Source organism: Rissa tridactyla, chromosome 8 (assembly GCF_028500815.1).
Source record: "Rissa tridactyla isolate bRisTri1 chromosome 8, bRisTri1.patW.cur.20221130, whole genome shotgun sequence".
NCBI classification, from domain to species: domain Eukaryota; kingdom Metazoa; phylum Chordata; class Aves; order Charadriiformes; family Laridae; genus Rissa; species Rissa tridactyla.
In genome coordinates, this window is record NC_071473.1 from 45,311,456 (window position 1) to 45,334,105 (window position 22,650).

The 22,650-nt window shown below is 59.7% G+C and overlaps 1 protein-coding gene across 1 annotated transcript in view; it reads right to left on the reverse strand.

Moving 5' to 3' along the window:
• Window positions 1-16,691, reverse strand: part of PIK3R3 (phosphoinositide-3-kinase regulatory subunit 3) — a 77,801-nt gene extending 61,110 nt beyond the window's left edge. Inside the window, 5 exon segments of the mRNA XM_054211865.1 lie at window positions 2,555-2,686; window positions 11,571-11,648; window positions 11,874-11,969; window positions 16,374-16,407; window positions 16,410-16,691. Of these exon segments, the coding sequence (XP_054067840.1) occupies window positions 2,555-2,686; window positions 11,571-11,648; window positions 11,874-11,969; window positions 16,374-16,407; window positions 16,410-16,691 (622 nt within the window).
• Window positions 16,692-22,650: the final 5,959 nt, after the last annotated feature.

The following is a 22,650-nucleotide window of genomic DNA, read 5'->3' on the forward strand; positions in this document are numbered from 1 at the left end:
CACGTTCCACCCCATTGCACAGCCAGGGAGGGAGCATCGGAGGCTGAGCTGCTCACCTGGCAGGGGCTAAACACCCCCCGCTACCGCTCCAACGGAGGAGAACTGCAAGACCCCTGCCCTGGTGCACAGCAAGGCCACGGAGAAGGCAGAGCAAAGGAGACGTGGGGAAACGGGCACCAGCTGGAAGATCTGCCAAATTTAAAGGGTCAGCCCTCCCCCACAGAAAAAGCAAGCTGGGAGGGAAAAGGTTTTTTAGGAGAAAAAAAGCTGCACCTGGGCTGAGAGCTACAGACATGGCTGTGGCAAAGCCCCTGAAATGCAGCAGCAGGGAGGGCTGATCGGGGGACAACTACCTCCAGCAATACTTGAAATGCCCGTGTGAACAAAAGCAGGCACCTAATGGCGTTGTACATCACGGAGGTGCTGCCAGAACCCCTGTCACGGATGACCTGAGCGGCCCACAGCTCCGCGGTGTTCCCACCAGCGTCCCCCCCATGTCCCCGGTGCCCTCTGACAGCCTTGGCCGGGGCTCCCCGGTCTTGTGAGCTGTGAGGTCAGCGTCCTGGGACTGTGGTCCTGTCCTGGGAATGGGAAACAGCCGCTCTCCAGCCATCCTCCATCCCTGTCTTGGCCCAGCTCTTTCATCTGCGGGGGACAGGGAGGTCCCCGGGGCGGTGTTGCTCTCAGCCGGCTTCAAAGCCCGGCTCGGCCGGGGGCTGACTCAGCTCCCCGCGGCTCTTTGCACCAGGGCTGAGGCTTGGCCGATGCCCAGCCAGCTCCAGGCATCCATCCTTGGGGCCGGGATGCACCAGAGCCAGAGGGGTGGGGGGGGGTCCCTCTGAAGCAGGTCCGCAACCCGGCTGGGATGGCGATGGGGTATTTGTGTGCCCCTCCACCGTGTCCAACAAGCTGCTCCCATGGGATGTTTGGCTTCGCTCCAAGCCTCCCCGACCCCAATCAGCTGCTTATTGCACCTTTTTTTGCACCCGGGGGATGCCGCAGGGGAAAGGTCCACAGCCAAAGGGGCAAAGTGGGGATGTTTATGACCTCCTTTTGCAGGTGGTCAGCTTGCCACTTTTCTAGCCCGCAGCCTTGAGCGGGGTAGAAGGAACCTGCTTGCAGGGCAGACTGCCAAAAACCAGCACCATCTTCTGAAAGGCTTATGTTTTTTGTGGTTGTTTTTTTTTTTTTTTTAAAGCCCCAGAGATAACCCCATCGGTTTCGCCTCCGTTCCTGCCCCCTCCTCCTCCTCCTCCTCCTCCTCCTCCTCCTTCTCCTCCTCCTCCTGCCCCCTTTGTGCCAGGAGCAGAGCCCTCTCTGGGGCAGGCTGCGGGGAAAGGCGCTTCCCTTTGAAGTTGCTTAACGAGGCAACCCAGCTAATTGCTTCCTAATTGCGTTTTTATCCTTGGAAAGGAGGCAGCCTTTGATTTCTCCTCTCTCTGACGGGTGAGGGGAAGGCAGCATCTCGGTGCCACCGGCCCCAGGGGTGTTTCTCCTGGCTGGCGTCTCTGTGCAGGGCAGGGAGGACGGGTGTGAGTTATCCCCCATCTTCTCTGCCTGTCCCTCTTGCCTTGCTAGAGGCCGTGAAGACCCCGTTGCCTTTTCCCACCAAGGCATGGTAGGAAAAGGCCACGCTGGTCTAGCCACGGGTGATCTTTTAGTGCCTCTTAAGGCAGCCAAGAGCATGATCCGCCCAAGGGCTAATCTGGCTTAGGACGGGGAGGTGATGCACAGGGATGGAGGACACTGCAGCGACCGGCAGCGAGACGAGAGCTGCTGCAAAAGAGGAAATCCTGATTTCAAAGGTGGCAAGGGCTTCAGGTCCTACCTAACACGGTGGGCAAGGGCTTCACGTGTGCCTGGTGATGCCCACGGGACCTCGGGCTGGAAAGGGCTGAGCAGCTCTGCGAGAACTCATTTGAAATGGGTTTTGGTCCAGGCTCCCTGTTGGGAGGGACTGTGGACTCTGCTGACCTGGGTACGAGCCCTGCCCTGTTTATTTGGAAAAAAAAAAAAAAATTTCAAATAAAACTAAAACCTTGATGGTCTCATACATTTGCACAAAGTCTAGAAAGCTTGCTGGGACCTAAAGGCACTTCCTAACGCCACTAAGCTGAAAAAGCGGAGAATTTTCTATGCCCATATAAAGCCAAGAGTTAACGAGATTACAGTGAAAAATTCCCAGGCAGCGGAGCCAAAATATTATAATAATGCTTTCTTCTGGGGCCAGCATCACCCAGCCTTGGCAGCCGCCCGTCCCAGTGGGCAGCACCTCCTCCTCCGGGCACTGCAGCAGGAGAGGACCATGCTGTGGCGGGCGCAAAGCTGCCCACCGGGTCTCCCCTCTCTTTCCTGGAGCATCTCCCAAAAGCTGCTGCGCCACTCCGGCACAAGGGATATTCCCAGTGGTCCTTCTCCGGGATCTGCCCTTAATGCAGCATCGGGCAGGGGATGGGGTCAGGAGCTGCCCTGGGGATGCTGAGGAGCCTTTCTAGGGCCTTCTCAAAGCTTCTCCAGCCCCACAAAGGTGTGGGGGGAGCCTGGCCGTGCTTACCTTGAGCCATGTGAACCAATTCGTTGTAGAGAGCTGGAGGGATCAGGGGTGACGGGAGCTCCTGGAGGTACCACTTCAGGGCCTCCGCCAGTGTCTGGGCATCGTACAGGTCCATGTCGATGGCCGAGGCGTCTGCAGGGAGAGACACAGCGGGAACCTTTACCCCGTGGTGCTGCCCCTCTGACACGGAGCTCAGAGCTCTTCCATCCCTGCCGGACTTCCTCTGGACATGGGTGCCGATTTCCTTGCCCGTGCCCCCATCTCCCAGGTATGGCAGCCCATGATTTCACTGCCAAGCCTCTCCCCAGCAAATATTCCTGTCCCGGTTTCCACTGACCCTGAGTTCCACGTGCCCATGGAAAGCACGAGGCAGCATCTCTGCCTTGTGTACACTACATCCAGGGGCTCTCGCTGTCCCACTGGGGTCCCACTGCAGGACAGCACCCATGGGATGGGCTGAGCAGCTGCCCCAGGCACCCTTGGGCCATCAAAGGCCAGGCACCTATGTGCCAATCCCAGCCCTGGAGGAACTGCTTGGAAAAATGCATCCATGGCATGGGGTTATGGTCCCCAGGCAACGCACATTGCTGAAGGCCCATGTCACCCCCAGCATGCCCGAAACGCTGTGCCCTAGGGAAAGGGGTGAGGGATGCTCCACGGATGGGGCGAAGTGCCCAGGGGAGGCTGAGCCCACTCGTGCTGGGCTTGGGATGGGGACAGTGCTCTGAGCAGAAATGTCCCACGGTCCAGCAGGACCCCAAGGGTGGGTCATATCTGTCCAAGCCCTGCAGCTGGGCCAGCACGGGGACATTGCTTCACCGGGGTCCAGGGCAAAGAGCCCTTTTAGCATCCTTTGGTATTGCCTCATGCGTTTTTCTTGGAGGTCTCTCAGCCCAGCAGGGCCGGGAGGTGGCTGCCCGGAGGGTAACGGTCCCTTTTGCAAAGATCCAGAGGTTTCAAAATCCGCCTTTGATTCGAACTGGAGCCAAACGCAATGTTTTGAAATTCTCCTCATAGGAGAAGTCTTGGGAGGGGGGGAGGGAGATAATAGAAAAGCCCAAGATATTTGGGATCATTTGAAATGGTTTGTTTGTAGAAACTGAATTTCTCGATTCTTCTAAATGAGAATATTGAAAAAAGAGCAAATTTTGCACTTTCTGAAAGATGACGTGTCAGGCCCCAAATGGCCTGGCGTGTTGTGATTGAGAAGATGATGGGCTTGCCCTGCTTTGAGCCCCCTTCCCCTTCCCTCTCCGCGGCTTTAACCCCAAATGCAGCTTTACTAAAATCGGTGCCATTTTGGGAGATGCTCCATCTCCCAGCTGCCCCGCATTTTCCAGTAGAAAATGCCTCGAGTCTCCAACCATTTCAGCTGGCTGCGTGTGGCCACATTCCCTTCTGGGGTGACAAGCCCAAAAAAGCAGAGAAAAGCTGTTTCCTAGGGCAAGGCTTCAGAGGTGCCCGGGCAGCGGAGCTGGGATGGGGAGCAGTTCCCTAACTCCTGGCAAAGGCTGGTTTTGGGCACCTTGACCTGGATGTCATCTCCTTGGAGTGTCCCCACCATGGACCAGGCAGCCTGGGAACCTTCCCGCTTCCCCCTCCGCCTGCTTGGGGACAAGAAGCCATAGCAGGTCCCTTATGGACAGTGCCTGGCATTTGGCTTGGAGACCAGAGAGAAAACAGATTGACCAATGCCCGGCGAAGCCTTTAACCCAGCCGTTGGAGACGCTACCTCATTTTCAGGAGCAAGCACCCGGCTGGCCGGGAACTGTGCCCAGGGGCAGCACGGGGACGGCTGGGAGAGATGGCACCGCGCCGGGACAGGCAGACATCCAGCATGGCCAAACACAACCCAGGGCAAAGGTGGGCGCTGCCTTTCTGGCACCCCTCCGATGTCACAGCATCACCCCATGGACCACTCTGCCCTCGGCATCCGCGAGGTGGGCAGGGCTGTGCCGGCTCTTGCCTGCTGCACCCTGGTCCTGCTCTGGTCCGTACTGATGCTCCCATCTCCCAGCCCCACTTCTGGACCTTCTCAGCCGGCCAAAAGGGTTATTTCTACTGGGGTTTGGTGGGGGATGACAGCCAGTTCCCCATTTTTGCTAGCAATTGCCCTGGAGAAGCGAGCTGGCAGGTTGGCTCCAGCTGGGCAGGAGGAGGAGAGCCAGGTCAGGGATCATGCGAGAAGCTCCAACCCCAATTTTGGGCTGAAACCCCCATATTGCGTGGCTAAAACCCAGGGATGCTGCTGGGAGGGGTCTCGGGGTCTCGTTGCTTGGGCTGTATTGCAGAGAGCTGCTCCCATCAGTGAGATGCCCTGGGCAAACTCCAAGCCCCTTCTCAGCCCCGGGGGGAGCCTGGCTGCTTTCCCCTGCCCGCCGCCGAGGTTTCTGCAGGGACCTGTCACTTGCCTTAAGGATGCTGGCACGGATTGGGAAGAGCAGCCGCAAGCTGTTTCTGCTCAGGGAAGGGGCCGCTGCCGGGCGCTGGCCCCAGGCGATCAGCCCCGGGCTCCACCGAGGCCTAATTAGCTCATTTGCATCGTTAGGCATGGGCTTGGGGGGGTGTTCAAAGGGAAGGCTCAGCCGGTTTCAAAGCAAAACTCAAAAACATCCTTACACCCTGAGAGAGGCGTGACGGGTAGACCGGGGGGGCGGGGGGGGATTTATACCCTGCTAACAGGGACTGATTGCTCATGGCACCATTCTCCTTGGCATGTTGGCTAGAAATAGCCGTTAGCCCGTTGCCCCCATCCTCCTGGAGACGCAGTGGCATCCTCCTGCCCCAGCTCCCTGTGGTGAGCTGGGCTCCCCGCTGGGCTGGGAGCACACCCGGGGGTGCTCCGAACTGCTCCCCGGCACCGGCTGCGCACCAGCAGCTCCGGGGATGCTCAGCCGGGGAAGGGTTAACCCTGGTGCCTTCCCAGCCAATTACTGCCGGGCCTGACCCCACGGGTGCTGCTCTCTCCTTATCAGAGGGAGATGATAACCAGCTATAAGAAGTTAATGATGCTGCAGGATGAGTCACAGCTCTCCCGCCACTCTCCAGATGTTCCCGTCCTTTCCCCAGGGGAATGATGGAGGGATTCCATCCGCCTGACACAAATAGAAGGAAATACCCCAAAACCCCAATCTCAACCCCATGCCAACCCTGCTTGCTGACCTGCACACAACCTGCTTGCTGACCTGCCGGCAGAGCAAGCAAGCGGCCGGGGACCAGTGGAGAGCATCCCTTACCCATGGGGGTGGAAAAGCAGGAATAAATTTGGGGCTGGGGAAAGGGTGCGCGGGATGACCACCTGCCCAGAGGGAAAAGCAATGGGTGCTCCCAGCCTCCTCTCACCAGGATGCCGGACCCTGCATCCCAGCAGAGGCAGGGGGGTGCTGGGGCTTTGGGCTGAGTCAGGCTGGGCAGGAAACGCCGGGACCTCTCCCGGCAGCTGCAGCCATCCGGGGAGGTGTGAGTAAGCCCGGAGTTTCGGTAAACGTGGAGGATGTTTAGCCAAGAGGTGACAGGGAGGAGGTGGGGGGGTTTGTTTCGAAGGACAGGCTTGAGTGGGTCCCGGTAACTGGCTGTCCCCCGCACACGGACACAGGTGATGGCTGTGCCCCACGTCCTGGCCAGAGCGTGGGCGATAGGGTGCAGCAGGGACTCCTACGGGCTCAGCCGGACCACGGCTGCCAAGCACTGCCTCAGCATGATGGCCTTGGTCCCCATGGTAGAGGGGCACCCAAACCACCCATACCTGGGGCTGACTTAAATACTGACTTGGGATTTTCCCTACCCCTTCCAGACCTTTTAGGTTTAAGCATCAGCTGGCACTGCAGGGACGACCTTGTCACCCAGTCCTGGGGGCTATACCTTCCCATCCACACGGCTGCTGCCTGCACAGGGACCTGTACACCCCTGGGACCCAACCAGGTGTTTGAGGCTCCCAGGTATCCCACAGTGGGGGTTTACTGGGAAGCTGTGCCCCGAATCAGGGAAATATTTCCCCAGCTTTGATTCAGCATCATAGTAACACCTCTCAGGCAGCCCGCTGGTGCCTTGTGCTGGGGACCTGGCACCTGCCAGGATACCCCCTGCCCATGCGTGGGAGCTCCTGGCAGCCCCAAACACCGTCCCTGATGGGTTTCACCCTGGCATAACCCCGGCTTGCACTCAGCCAGGGACCCCCTTTCAAGGGCACCCAGTGAAGCTGCCGTCCCCTGCCTCTGCTTCCCGAGGGCAGTTCCCTTCCTCAGTTTCCCCAGTAGCTATGGGAGGGGATGGCAAAAGCTCACCCCCAGTTCATCCCGATGGGGCTGGCAGGGATGTCTGCGCCACTGCCGTTTATTTACCCTTCTATCGTCACCACCAAATATAAAAGATGAGCTCATGCCTCTCGCCAGGCTCTGACGATGCGGGGTTTATTTCCACTGCAGGTATAAATAAAAAGCAGAGCGGCAGGCACCGGGACGCCTTGCGTTTGGGAATAAAGTCGTCGTGGTGAGGTTAATTGCTGGCCAGGGGAAACCAGAGCCCTCCAACCCCCTCTGGCATCCCAGGGACGAGGACGGGGATGCGCTCCCTCCCTGGGCATCCACTCCGTGATGATGGGGGGCAGCAGTGTGAGCCCCCCCCCGCCACCTCCTTCACTCCAGCCTGGTCCTTTCTGCCCAGCAGCAGCTCCCGTCAGCCCCGGTGAAGCCCCGGAGCCCACCATCGCCCGCTAATCCCCACCGAGGCCTGACCTAATTCCCGGGCACGTGAGCGAGTCTCCAGGCAGACGGCTCTGTGTCGGGACCGAGATCAAAGCGTGCAGGATGGCAGCGCAGGCACGGCACGCCTGGAGACACTGGCTCCAATCCGCCTCGCACTGCCGCCGGATTCGCCCCGGCATCCCGGGATACAGGCAGCTCCTGCCTGGTCCTGACAACCGCGGAGGCTTTTCCCAGCACCGCCTGGGGAAGGCTCGTGGTGTTCGCCGCTCCCCGTGGACCCCGGAGCTCAGATTGGGGTATCCAAGATGTGTGAGGTTTCAGTGCTTTGCTGCCACCCTGGATGGGTTCAGCCCCATCCGAGCCATAGGGGACACCCAGGTTGCCACGGGGTGGGGGTGCCTGCGGCGCCTCCGTGCCCCGTCCCCCACCAGGGAGGAGGGATGAGGATGCAGAGCATCCTTACCCAGCGGTGGCACAGCACTGCCTGGCCACTAAATGCAGGACTTTGCAGCCATCCCGATGCTGAGTCTCCCCGAGCTCGGGTCCCTCAGCTCCGAAGGGCTCCAGCACCCACCAGCCCACCCACGGCTCTGCTGCCCCCGGCCAGAGAAGGTCCCAAGTTTCCAGGTTCAGTGGCAGCCATGAGGAGAAGGCTGCCCGGCACATCTCAGAGGGAGAGCGGTGCAGGCAGGACCCCGAGCAAGCGTGGGGTGAGAAGACATCGCCCCTGGGCACCGGAGGGTCTCCTACACTTCGTGTCCACAGGCACCGTGGACTTTCCAGGTGATTTGCCCCATCCCCTGTGCTCCAAACAGCCCCCGAGCCACACACAGGGGACAGCAGGAGGGCTGGAAACCCTCGGGGTCAGCGCGTGGCCCCCGGCACGATGGGCACAGGGGTGCCCCCAGGCCATGAAGCAGTCCCACATCCAGGAGCCGGGCACTGCAGGGAGCACCGGGGGCAGCGGGGGCGAGTGCTGCACCCTGCCGCAGCTGTTTAAAGCTCTACTTTCTTCTTCTTTTTCTGCCCATCACCCTTTCCCTGCAGCTGCAGCGGGGCTCCTGGCTGGCTCATCGCCTGCAGCCCTTGGGCAAGTCCCCCCGCTTCCTGGTGGGGCTGCAGCTTTTCACTAAGTCCCTTTTTGGTGCCGCCACGTGACACCGACTCCCGTGTTCAGTGGCATCGCGTGGCCCTGCTCGCCTCTCGGGGCGTACAGGTCTGAATTAAACACCGAGTATCCTACAACCTTTAATTCTCTTCTGGAGCCAGTGCAAGCCTGCTGTGAACCCAACCACCCTTTGGTCCGTGCTCCACCCGCCAGCCCTGGTGGCATCTCAGCCGGGTGTCCATGGGTGCTCGGTTCACTCCCCCCACCTTTATCGATGAGCCCTGTCTTTGCTTTCTCTTTTTTTTTTCCTCCCCTATAAATAATTTTTCTCACATCATTCAACACAGAAATATCAAGTTTGGTCCACAGGCTCTAGCCGGTGGTCAGATGCCACCACCATCCTGCAGGATGTCACCAGGGCTGGGGAGGGGCACAGGGACAGCCCCATCCCAGGCTGTATAGCCATGTGGAGCCACGCTGCATCCAAATTCGCCATGCCTGATGCTGCCACGGCCCCATGAGGGTGGGAAACCTGGGAAAGCTTCATCCCGAAGCCTGGGTGGTGTTTGGCTTGGGGACTGCCCCGTCAGGCTCGGTCCCCCACGGGTAAGGGCTCTGAAAGGGCCAGGGATGGGGAAAGGGTTCGATCTGCACAACTCAGCCGGGTGCCTGAGCTGCCTGGCCCTGGGGGCATGATCCCTGTGGGCTTTGTGGGACAGCCAGGGCCACTCTGACCCACACGGCTCCTTGTCCACAGAGAAACCTCCTCCTTCTCCCCACTGAAAGCTCAGATGCTCTTTCAGTGTAGAAAAGTGTAGAAAACACCTTGTTTTTCCCAGCACGTTAAGATCTGGGGGTTAGAGAACCAACAACCAAACTTCTCCAGCTCCTGATCCTTTTTCCTTGCGCTCTCCAGCAGTTTTCCTGCCATCGCTGCCAAACACCAGCATGATTTGGGTATTCGCAGGGAAGCTGAAACCCCTGGTGGGAAAACCCCTCAATTTTCCCCCTAGCCGAGACGTGGTTCGGTTCCAACCACTTGCCAGCCCCAGCTCTGATTTCTCCCCGTTCCCCAAGATGGAGCTTGACTTTTGCGGGCTGCTGGCACAGGTGGGGTACTGGAGGGATGGACCATCAGGAGCACAAGAGGAGGAGAAACACGACCCTCGCGTCTGCCATCTCGCACAGGGGGCATGCAAACTCCCATTTTATGGCAGGGATGTTTTACCCCACCAAATGCAATGGAAGCTCCTGTATGGGAGCCGAAGCAGAGATGCCTTCCTGCCCTCCCCAGCCCAGTTTGTGCTCCTGCAGGGCCCTGAGGAACCACTGCTGGTTCTCCGGTCCCAGGAGACTGCAGGAGGAGCAGGCTGCCAAGCCTGTGCCCTGCTGGGATGCTGGGCCCTGGCAGGAACATCATCCCCATCCTGTTTGCAGAGCATCTCTGTGGCAGGGCTGAGCATCAGCCCCTCCAGCTGAGAGCTAGCAAACATGATATGTCCTACCCCCTGCAGCCAGCTCCGGCTTTGCCCAGCTCTGGTGTCGCTGAGCACACAGGGCAGCCCCTGAGTTGACAAATAGAAGAACTTATTCGGGTCCTACAGGAGATGGGGGGCTTGGGAGCACCACGTCGCTCAGGGCTGTTGGGGATTTTTCAGGGCTTTCAAATGGTTTGAAAACCACGATGGCATTTCCCTGCCCGGCGCTGGGCCCTGCAGTGAGAGATGAAAACTCGAACAGAGGCAGCAGCTGCTCAGAACTCAATCCCGGGCTCCAGCAAAGCCAGGGGATTTTGCCTTTGGGCTGGGGGAGTCTCCGAGGCTGGGCAGGATTTCGGTAGTGACTGGGAGCCCCATGCCTGCTGGGGATGCTGCACCGGCTGCGCGGGGAGGATGGAGGACCCATAACTCCTGCGTGCTCAGAAAGCAAAGCATCCTTCTCGTGCTGCTGTCGCTGCCCGTGCCCAGCCTGGGCATCAATGCCCAGGGCAGCCGGGGCCGTGGGGATTGATCTCCGGATGCCTTCACCTCCTCTGGACATCAGCCGGGAAATCTGGACTGGGGGACAAGGCCATGCAAAAGGGCACCCCGCTGCTCCTGCCTTCCCCGGGCTGCGTCAGCGGGAGGAGAGCAGGGTGGTGGGGGGCACTGTGTCCCCCCCACATCGCCCCAGGGGGATGCAGAGCCCTCCTCGGGCAGCGGGGCTGCAGCAGCGCCGGGACCCCCAGCGTCTCCTCTCCTGCATCCCATCCGTTCTCCGCAGCCCGGTCCCCCCCCCGCCCGGCGGGGACTCGGCTCCCGGTGCGCGGGGGAAGCGATGAGGTCATGTTGCTTAATATAGCAGATTTCATCACAGCCCTTCTCCCCAGCAACACGGCCCGGCTGCCGCCGGCTCCCGGCGCTGGCAGAGCCGCCGGTCCGCCCCCCCCGCTCCGCCCGGCGCCGTGCCGCAGGCCCCGGCCGGCAGCTCCCGGGATGCCCAAGGGCAGGCGGCGGGAGGCGGGGTGGGGGGGACGGGGGGGACGGGACACAGGACACGGTGCCAGACCCGGGCTGAGCGGGGCTGGGCCGTGCCTAGTGCCACAGTGCCGCCCGCTGGGCACCGCGGCCGAGAGGATGGAGATGCTTCCCCCCGCCCCCCCCCCCCCCCTCCGAGATGCGAGCAGCACACTGGATCCATCACGGCCCCAACGCCCCCGTGCCATCCCAACCGTGAATTTAGGAGCAGGGGTGGGGAGATGGTTTTTTTCCCCTCCTCCCCAGCCTGCTCATGTGTGTCCCCCCCCCCCCCCGCCCCAAGTCCTGCAAAACGCTTCCCGTTCTCCTAAAACATGTGCTTTTTCTTCCACCTTTCTTTTTCCCTATTACACACACAAGAGGCTTTCTCCCTGCCCCGCTTCTCCAATAGAAGCCCTAGAGGTTTGCAAAATATAATATTTTTCTCCTTAAAAGAAATAGGGCTTCTAACGAAGAGCCCCAGCCTCGCACTGCATCCTTCTTAGCAGCGTCACACCAGGATATTGCGGGAGAGGAGGGGGGCTCGCATGCAGGCAGCGCCTTACAGAGCTCTAATTAGGGCCATAATGAGGTCGGAGCCGGTAACCCATCCCTGCTGTGCCTGGGTCACACCACTCACCTGGCAGCATCACCTCCACGGCCCCCTTCCCGCCCAGGGATACAGGGAGGGACGCGGCTCTGGGACTTACCCGCCAGAAGAGCCTGCTTCAGCTCAGCATCCCCCAGCACGCCGGGGCTGGATCTGTAGAGCACCTCGCTGTCCAGACCTGAGGGGCAGCCAGGAGAGAGGGGTCAGTCCTGAGCCCCAAATCCTCCCTCCAACATGACCACCAAGCTCCCTCGCCCTGCCCACACTGCATGGGTACCGGGGTGCGTGGGGAGAGGTTTGGCTCTAGTGATGCTCTTGGGGCATCTCCAAACATGGGCAGAGCGGGTGGTTTCACACGTGCACCCATGTACACCCTGCGGACGGACTCCATGGCTGCCCATACCTTGTTTTTCCAGCGCCTCGATGAGCCTGGCCACAGTCGGCAGTGCCTGCTCGGGGAGGGTGGGATGCTCAGCGAGCTCTGCCTGCCCGGGGAGCCCTGGAAAGACAGGGAGAAGGGGCTTGGAAATTCCTGCCTGTGGGAATTCCAACCTCTTTCCTCAGGCTGCCCTAGGACAGGATCAAGCTGCTGCTTTGGCACAGACGCAGCCAACACTTCGGCTTATACACGTACAATTTTGGAGGAGAACTTCTCCCATATTTTATCCTCTTTTTTCAGTAAGAGTCACTGTTGGGGGCTCAGACACTTGCTGAGATGCAGGGAATTGCTCCGGCATGAGCCCTACCCGCGGGCAGCATCCTGCCCTGAGTGTGGAGCTCCTTCAGGCCGAAAACCCACCCCCACCTCTCCTCCCATGGCACTGAGAACTGCCCCCTCTCAGCACCCACAGCCCTTAGCAGCACAAGGCAGGAGCTGGGGGGCAGATCTGTACCCGGCATTGACATGGCTCCCAGCAGCTCTCAGCCCCTTGGATTCTCTGGTGTCTACAACAGGGTTGAGCGCAAGCCCAAGGAGGACTCAGACATCCCCTTGGCTGATGCAGACCTCAGACCTCCACCAGCCCTTGAGGAGCCCTTCAGCCAAACATGGGTCAGGTTTTCCATGGCACAAATCCCCAGGTGCTGCTGGCTCCTGGGTTTTATACCAAGGACACCTCACCTCAGACCCTGCCAGAGAGGAGCAAACCCCTTGGCAGGGGGTGAGAGCAGCTCTCCTTACCCCAGGGCACACTCCCATCCATCCATCCATCCATCCATCCATCCATCCATCCATCCATCCCTTCTTATCATCCCGGCTGATAAACCCCTCCACCTGTGCGGGTTATACCTGACAGAGACTCTGACAGTGTCGGGATTTCCCCTCCCACTCCCACTCTTTGGTTAGTGGCCTTGAATCCCCCCAGGAAGGCAGTGGGCAGGGGCAGGGGACAGCCCAGGGCTGCCACCGGCCACAGGACATCAGAGCCATGTGTGTCCACCAGGCCACAGATGGCATCTGGAAAGGGTGGTGTGTCAAGAGCTCTTCTACCTGTTTTATGTTGTGAGCGGATCTGTTCTGGTGGAAATATTTTTAAAAAAAATGATAGCAGATTAAATAAAGCCTGAGTGTGAATTTTCCCCTCATTGAGGTACGCTCCAGCCTGGCCAACTCCAGCATTAGAGTCATTCTGTCTTTGGTTTTTGCTGCCTGGCAGAAGGCAGGGAGCTCACGTGTGAAGCCAATGAACCCATAATGGTTTTAAGGAATGAAAAAGAGAAAAAAAAAAGGGGGGGGGCTGTGGACAGGGCCACGCTGCCTTCGACCTTTTGCAAAAACACAACCTGGCTGCAACAGGTGGATCTGGCCTCTCATCTTTGCCGCGGTGATGCCCTGGTGCTCCCTGGATAGTGGGAAGGGATGCAAACCTCCCGCTCGTAGGTGGCTGATCCAGTCCCCAGGCACAGCTGCGACCCCCGAGCCTGGCAACAGGGTCCCCCCCACTGCCCGATGGGGACGAGTGGGCGCGTTGGGTAGGAACGGGGAAGATTTCATGGTTTAACGCAAAGCAGGTCGTTGGGAGCCCATGGAAAACGTCCCCACCACACGGGTTGTTCTTTAATTAGGGAAAACTGGGGTTTGGCCTCCAAGGTGGTGGGGAAAGGTGATGACGGCAAAAAATAACCATCTGTGTCTCCTTGCTGGAGACAGCAGGAATAGCCCCAAGCTCAGGGTTGGAGCTTTATCTCCTCAGGGTGCCAGGCTGGACCCCAGCATCCTGACGCACCGCTCGGCTCCGACCCCGGCAGAAGTGGAGGTGATGCCTTGCAGCGGTGATGCCTCCCAGGACAACCAGGCAGGGGCAAAACAGCCGCTGAGCTCCTGGGAAGTCCCCTGGGGACTCAGATCCACTGCAGAACCATTTTTAGGGTATTATTTAACTAAAAAAAAAAACCAAACCATTCCTCTCTGCAGAGCCAGCCCTGGTTCTGGGATATGGCTGGGAAATGCAATGTCTGTCTCCCATTCAGGGCTCCCTCCGGACCTTCACCCTGCTCAAGGTCCTGCTCAAGCCACCAGGGCTTAGTGGGCACCGAGGACACAAAGGGTGGTACGCCGCTGTCACAGAAAATCAGCATTTGGGCCAGCCAAAACAAATGTCCCTCAAAACCTCTGTTTGGGAAGGGAAACGGTACGGGAAGAATTTTCCAAAAAAAAACAAACAAAAAAAAAAGTCCCTTCTCTTCCAAGAGAAGGTTGGAGATTTTTGCTCTACAGGAAATCCCACCAGCTGGGAGGTTTGGGTTTAAACTGACATAAAATGGCACACGCCGCTCTGCTGCTGCAAGGAGACGTGGTTGTGGGCCACGAGTGTCCGCTGCCAAAGTGCCCGCGCACCCTGACATCGCCCCAGGCAAGGCACCCCACGGAGGGGCACCCCACGGCACAGCACCGGGGAGGCAGCACCCCGTGTCCTCCGGGACAGGGGGCTGGACACAAGGCCATGGCCAGAGCGCGTCCTGCAGGTGGCAGCACCCTCCCCACTCTACCCCCAAAACCTGGTTTTAGTGGTGGGTTTTTTTTCCCCCATTAAAAAAAAATAAATCTAAATTTTATATATTGTTTTTGAATTTAATTTTTTATCCTCTCGCCCAAGCGCACGCGGGGCTGGGGATCCTGTGCTGAGCCCTTCCACATGGTCCAGGCTCTCCAGCCAGGCTGCCCTTCCTGCTGGGGACCTGCCTGGATCTGCGCGGCATCACCGTGTCCCCGTCACCTGCGGGCAGGGGTCCCCTGGGCACATCTGCCAGCCCCTCGGGGAGAAGCCCGTACACCCCCTGTGCGGGGGTGATGGGCAGAAGCAAGAGGGTGGCTCCACACTCTCCCATCTCTAAAAATCCCAGTGAACGGGGCTGGAGAGAGCCCTGCGGTCTGCTCCTGTCTGACCCGAGCTGCCCACACTACAGCACTGAGTTTGCTAGGGCTCTGCCCCCCAAACAGGCAGGGGCAGAGGGCTCCCTGCATACCAGTTATCTTGGCTGGGAAGGGGGCTCACCCCCCAAAAAGTGGTCCCCCCCTCTCCTGCGATGGCAGAACACAGCTGCTCGCCTACCCGGGACTGCGTCTGCCTCAGCACACTTGGGGCATCGCTCAGGGAGGAGCAGCCCTGTTTCGGTGAGGGGGGTCCCAGCATCCCCGCCTCCCTGTTTGGGGGGGGCTGAGCAGCAGGATCCACATGGCAAATCCCATACATGGTGATGGATGGTGTCTGGGGAAGGAGCTGCCCCACTCCAGCCGAGTCCTGCCATGCTCAGCCCAGGGGTCGGGTGGCCCCCACCCTCTTAATTCGGAGTGGTAAGGGTACCTTGAACCGTATCTTGGAGGGGGGTGGACTCCTCGTCAGCAGGTGCCCCTCTAAACCCTGGGCCAAGGTACCCCACATGCCCAGCCAGCCTCTCCGGTTGCCACGTCTGCACCTTGGTCCCAAACCGAGCGAGAAGAGTGCCCGAGGTGCCATCCGGGCAGACGGGCAGGTTTTGGGCAGCTGCGGCTAAAGGTGGTGCCACTGTCCCCCCAGCCATGTCTCCTTCATCACCTCCTCCAGGAAGGTGCTCCTCCTTCACCAACGCATCCCGGAGAAGGGAAGCATCACGGCTTTAGTCGTGGTGGTTTGCCTGGCTGGAAGGGGTGGTGGTGGGGTTACTTTGCCATTTTTTTTTAGCTTGGGTACATTATGCAACTGCTGAGAAATCCCTCCCAGCCCCAGCGCACTTGGCCACGGTAAATGGTGAAGGCAGAGCTGCTCCACGAGCTCAGCAGATCCCGGCAGAGAAAAAAACCAAGGTCCCCACGCCAGGAAGGGCCCTGCCCAATATTGCCCCCAGCGCCATGCTGCAGCCCCCGGGGATGGAGGACTGCCCTGGGGACTGACCCCACCGTGTGCCTGGACTGTCCCCTCGTCCCAGCTTGCACAAAGTGACCGCGCGGCTGGGAGCTGGCTGGGGGCCAGCGCTTGCCCAGGCACCCAGAGCAGCCAGAATCGGGTGCCGCAGCAGGGAGGGGAGAAGAGCAGTTGGAAGTAAAGGTCTCTGGGGACTGCCATGGGGCTTTCTGTTCCTCCCTGGGCGGGGAAAGAGCTTCATCTTTATCTTCTCCTGTGCTCTTACAGACATGGACAGCCTTGGCCATCCCACACCTGCACAGCAGCCAGCCCGGGATGCTGGAGAGGAGAAAGCCCTGCAGCGTGGTGGCCTGCGGGGGGACACCACCTTCCCCTCGTGTGGCTGCCTTGATGCACCAGGGCAAATAAATCCCAGCTCCTCCTTCTGGGGCTGGATCCCCATCCCAAGGGTGGATCCCTGCAGAACCATCCCGAAAGCCAGCATCCACCCAGGCTCCACACCATCTTGCAGGGGACACGCACCCGTGGGCTCCCCCCTTCCCTCCTGCTCCCCCAGCACTCACCCCAGGGTGGGGGGGGTCCCAGCGGGTGGCGGGGGGCAACGGCCGTGGCCTGGCCTTGGTGGCGGCGGCGACAATGCGTGTGGGACCCAGGTACTCCACGTAGGTGCCGGGGAAGTCGCCGCGCTCCTTGGTGCGCTCGTTGAGGCCGTGGAGCCAACCCTGGGGGCTGCGCTCGTCACCCTCCTTGTAGTCGGGGCTGCTGAGCAGCCCGGCCCTGCTGACCGTCAGCACGTCCCCAGGGCACAGCGCCAGGTCCTCCTCCCGGTCCTTCTGGTACTCGTAGAGAGCCCGGTACTGCAGCCCGTCCGAGGAGGCCATGGTGATGGCGTGGAGGGGGAGTCACGCTGCCCCAATCCAGCTGGGCATCGGGGGCCCGGGGTGGTATGACCGGGCTGGGGCAAGGCGTCGGGGATGGGAGCGCTCCCGTCCCTGCGCACACGGGGAAAAAAAAAATATCTCAGTGTTGGAAAATCTCCGCGTTGGAGAGGAGCTCCTGATCCTTCCAGCCCCAAAATCACTGTGGAGCCACACCAGTGCCTGCAGCTCAGCAGGGTTAGCTCAGGTGTGGGTAGGGAGACTTTTCATCACCGGGGCAAACGGAGGGGAGCAAATTAGGTTAATTGAGGTGCTGGGTACAAACGTGCCGTCCTCTTCTCAGCCTGGTCTCATCCGCATGGCGCTGGGGACCTCCCTCTCTCTGCCGGAGAGAAAGGCATCGCGTTAGCGATCAAACCGCTGTGTTAACCCCAATTCCAGTGCCCCGTCCCCTGTCTCAGCCACCGGACACTGGGGAGAGCCCAGCGGCTCGCTCAGCTATGGCTTCCCGGGGAGCTCCCACCAGCAGGGCTCGGCCTCTGAACACAGGGAAAGTACCGGCAAAGAGTCTGGAAAGTAGGGCAAGAGATCACGCCACGGGCTTTTTAAAATAGACATATGTGCTGCGAAACCTCCCGCCGCACGCAGCTCCCCTCCGGCAGCTCCAGCCTGGCATCGCTGCACGGAGCTGGCGGAGGAAGATGTAGGATTTTTTGGGGTGGTTTTGGGGTTGGGTTTGTTTGTTTTGGTTTTTTTTCTTTTTTTTTTTTGTCTCTCTCTTTTTTTTTTCTTTTTGGTACATTTTTACATATTCCTCCTAGCGACACATCTTCACCGGGGAAAAAAGCCGTGCTGCTGCCGACCGCCTGCCCGCCCCCCCCCGCCCCCACCTCCTTCCAGCTTCCCGCAGCATCCCGCGGAAGAGGGATGGAGGGATGGATGGAGGGAGGGAGGGATGGATGGATGGATGGTGAGCAGCCGCGGGGCTGTCCGTCGATCTGTCCATCCCTACGTCTGTCCGTCCATCCACCTGCCGCCCGGAGCCCTCCCGCTGCTTCACCCCCCCGCCCCGGTCCCCCCCCTCAAGCCTTACCGGGAGCGGCGGGGTCCCCCGGCGGGAGCGGAGAACGGGAGCGGAGCGGAGCCGGCCCGGCCGCCCCGGCTCCGCTCCGGCGGTGATGTCAGCGTCCCTCCTCCTCCTCCCCGGTAGCCGGGCGGCCCCCCCCGCCGCGCTGCGGCGGGGGGGGCCGCCCGGCTACCGGGGAGGAGGAGGAGGTAGATGATTTCATCCCCAGATGCAGCATCTCTGCTCCAAAATTGCCTCCTCTGCGGGATGAAGACCTCCCATCTGTGGGTCTCCATCCATCCTTCGGGATGCTAAAGGACAGGGGAGGACCAGCACCCCGAGGACCAGCACCCCATGGACCACCCCCCGCCCCACCATGCCAGCACCCCATCCCTTATCCAGGGTAGAAAACAGGCACAGGACAGGCAGGAGCTGCCATGGAGAATCCCAGCACAAGGATGCTCCGGTTCCTCACTCTCTTCCTGAGCATTTACCCCAAAACGTTCTCCAGGCCCCTGGGGTAAGGGCTGGGCTGTGCGCCCCCCCATAAAACAGCACAGGGTGATGCTGCCAGAGCTCCCGCACGCGGCAAGGCTCGTTAAAAATTAACGAGGCAGCAGTTAAAATATAATGGGGCAGAAGTTGGAGGTGGCTGGCGGGGCTCATAGGGAGAGGGCCAAGCCCGGCCATAGCGGGGACAGCGCAATCGCATGCAAGAAGAGCATCAGTTCTCAGCTCACGTCCAGCCAGGGGACACCTGTGCTGGAGGTGCCTCTGCCCCAAGGTTCTTCTTGTCTCCGTGAGTCTCAACAGAGCCAGTTACGCCGGGACATGGACGAGCTGTCCCAATATTTGATTGTTCATGAGATGCAAAGAGGCTCATATGATGTTCCCAGAGGCTTGTTTTTTTGTGTGTTTTTTTTTTTTTTTTTTTTTTTTTTTTTTAAACCCTCACTTCTCACGCTGACTTCTCCAAACTGTCAGCTGCTCCTTGCCTTTGCCTCAGGTTGGGCATCCTAAAAATAGATGGTTCCTAAAACACGATCTCTGGGAAATGCACTCTGGCTGAATCCAGGCCAGCGCTGGAGCAGTGCAGGGGTGGCACGAAGTCCAAGGGGGCACCCCAGGAGCTGGGCAATGGCTGGGAAAACTGTGGAAACTGAGGCACAGAGGCCAGCAGAGCAACGCAGGAGATGTACGGCCCTTGTCACCCATAACTTCAGAAACCCCCCCCCTCCTTTCCCTGCAGTGCATGGCCTGACTGTGCAAGGCAGCGGCCTCCTCGGGGGATTTCACCCCAGCTGCACCACCCTGGGCAACAAGCAGTCCCTGCTGCCCCGCTCCCCAGCCCAGATCCAGCCCAGCTGCTGGCTTTCAGAGACTAAAAGGGCTTTTTCTCTCCCTTGTCCCATTTCTGCCACCACAGCTGCCAGGACAGTCAGAGTTGGCTGCAAACAGCCAGACGCTGCCCTCCCCTGAGTTGTGCTTCCTTGCCTAGGGCTGCCCCAGACACATCCCCTGTGTCCTGCTGCAGACGAAGGGGTTCTGCTGAGTGCCTAAAGCCCTGCTTGGTCCCCCCAGCCTGTCCCCACGGGGGCTGTGGAGCCAAACAGGACTGGGCACGGTGCTCCAGGGGCTGCCTGGGGAAAGGCGAGGAGGTATTTTCCTCCTGGAAGAGGATTGGAGCTGGGGAGGCTGGTGGGTTACATCGCCGTCTGATATTACAACCCTGCCTAGCTTAGGGTCAACCCTACCAGGAATTAGCACAGTCCCTGGCATGACACCCACCATCTCCCCTTCCCAGGCTGATGGGCGCGATCCCTTCTTCCCAGCAGGACGCATCTTCCCCTTCTGATGTACCTGAAGGTTGCCAAACCCAAAGGCACCATCTGCTGGAGCCAAGTCCCATTTCTCCCTGCTCCCCAGATGGGACTGAGCATCATCCCAGCCCCCGCCCCAGGACGGCCAGCTCCTGTCCCAGGGCCCCTCCTCATTTCTTGCCTCCAGACATCCCCCAGCCCTCAGAGCACCCCTTAATCCCACTCCGGCTGCGCTGCAGCAGGATCATTCCCAAAATCCCCCTCACCCTAGGCTGCCCCTCACCCTGTGTCACCCCTACACTGTTAATTTAAACCCCCACCTCACTCCAGCCCAGGGGTGGGTGCATCCCCCGGGGTGGGCAGAGACATCCCTCCTCCCCCCAGGGAGCACCCTGTGAAGAAGCAAAAGGTGCTTCAGGCCTTCACTGCTGTTTATTGAGCGAGCAGAGGAGCTGCCTGTCAGGCCCTGATGAGCCACAGAGCTTTCCTCGTTTGCTTAATGAGCAGCACTGGTTACAATGAGAGCTTTGCCTTTGACTTGACTGCCCTTTGCTTTTCTGCAGGGTGTGCAGGAGGAGGCATCCTTACGCCCCGCAAGCCCCCCGTACAGCCCAGGATGGGGCTATGGGGGGGTATCCCCCCCATGTCTCCTTGCGGGGATCTCCATGCCCTGCTGCAAGACCCTCTCCTCTCCCTCTCCAACAACCCTCAGTGGGAGAATCTCCAGGGGATGCTTGGCAGGCCCCCGCCTCATCTGCCCATCCCAGCTTTCCCAAAGGGTCAGGGGTGGCCCCGCTGGTCCCCTTTTGCTTTGGGGGCTGCCCGGCACCATCCCACCCAACCCCAAGATGTGCCGGCCATGCTTCCCGGCAGCGGCTGGAGGAAGACGGCCACACATCTGTGAATAAATAGAGCATAAATAGAGTTTTTAACATGCCCGGCTGGAGTAAGCGGGGCTGCGAAACCGGGCTGAGTCCTTCCCAGCTGGAGAAATCTGAGAGTAACGATGTTTGATTTCCACTCTGATTTCGGAGTCAGTTTTTTTGGTTTCCTCTCTGTTTCCCCCCTTCAGAGCGGGGCATGCTTTGCTTTCTCTTCTCTTTAGGAGGAGGAAAACTGTCTCTCTCTTGGTTTTCTCCTAGAATGCCCAGGAGTGAGCTCTGGCCTCTGTGGGTTTTGGTTTAGGAAGAGACAAGTGCTCTTGCCAATACCCCCCCAGGCACTTGGCACCAGCACGCCCCGGCACCGAGCCCCGAGCTGGGCCAGCTCCACGCTCCGACCCGTGGTGGGAGAAAGCTCCATCGACCAGGCAGATCCCGCCATCCTCGGGATGACAGCAAGAAGACGGTGACGGCTTCTCCGCGTGGCTCTCGCCTGCAGCATCCCCCAGAGCATCAGCCCTTGGGCACGGGGTTGTCCTGACGCGACCCAGTGGTGCAGCCTTCTGCATCCCCGAACCCACCCGGCTGGGCTTGGCAGCAGCTGGTGCCTCTACATGGACCCTGCTAATTAATTTGGGAGGGATTTACCGGCCTGGACACATGTGAGAAAAAAGAAAATGTTATCAGGAGGGGTGCAGGCAGGCGGCCAGCAGCAGGGCAGGCACGGGGGGGCCTCACTGCGGGGGGTGGAAATGCATGGTCAGACTGATACACAGGCAGGGAGATGTCATCGAGCCCCTCTCTAATTATTAAACTATTAATATTTATTATTTTATTAACACACAGCTGGAAACAGCATGATGATAAAAATCAGCTCTGTAAGGCGCGGGGTCAGATCCTCACCCCGAGGGACTCACACCGGGGGGATGCACCGCTGGGACACGCTCGCAGCCCCCATTTATCGCCCCCGCATTTACACCCCGGGCTCCGCATGGCGCAGGTCATGGCACCAGATGGGGCAGCTCCAGTTTTTGGGACTCAAGTGGTGTTTTTGCACACAGACACAGAAACGGGGAGGATTCCCCCGAAGCAGGAGCTGCAGCCGTGGGGAAATCAGTGTGGTCCCACTGCCCGGTCCCTCCCAGGGTGGGGGAATCGGTGATTTCCTCAGTTCTCTGGCCGAAATGCTTCGAGTCTTTTCAAAGCTGAGAACTGAAATATTTCATTTTCAAGATGTCAGAAACTTTCGTCTCCTGCAGATTTTTATTTCTCCCCAGCAGGAAGAAGGAAGTGATGAATTCGGCAGAAATTTGTAACATCTGGTCACTTCCGAATCCGAAGCCAGGTTCATCTCTGGCACACTGATGGATGGACACCATCCACCCCTCTCCAGGCAACTGGATGCTGGACAGACAGCTGGACAGATGCTGCCAGGCCAAAACACGCACGTGAAAGCCCTTTGCAAGGGACAATGCTGAAATCCCATCAATCCCGGGCTGTGAGCCCCACTGGTCCCCGTGGCTGGCCCTGCTCGGAGCTTGTTACCTGATGCTTTACCAGGAGGGAAGCTAAGGCATGGAGGGGGGACACACATACACACGTCCCCCGTGCCCAGCTGAGTCCCTGTGGACGGCATTGAGCCAAGCGAGCCCAGCTCAGCACCTGCCTGGCCCCTCTGGCAGATTGCTCAGGCTCGTTAGCAATTACTAATTCACGCAGGGGGCTGAGCAGGCTCCAGCAAGCCCTGCTGGCAGGAGGGCTGCCGGGGGTGCCCTGTGCCCTGCTGGGGGCGAGATGCCAGTTTAGGTTCCCCCCCCCCACCTATTCCCAAGCAGATGCTTCGTTCGCATCACAGGCTAATTTGCCTATAGAGAGGAACGGATGGCTGCCCCGAAATGCCTCCTTGGAGCCCCCAGCAGCTGCCTGCGCCGCCTTGCTGGAGCCCCGGGTAGGGGGGTCCCGATGCAAGGGAAGGAGGGATGGGGAAGGCTGTGTCCATGGTGAGCCCGGCCATTAACCGGAGGATGCCCAGGATCATCAGCAGGGTGGGAATTCAACACTTGAACACTCAAAATACATATACAGGCTGGAAGAGGCATGAGGCTGGGAGCTGCTTTGGGGAAAAGCCCAGGGAGGGGTGCTCAGTTCCAACGCCACGGTCGGATCCTGCCACCAGACGTGTGCCTGGCTCCTGC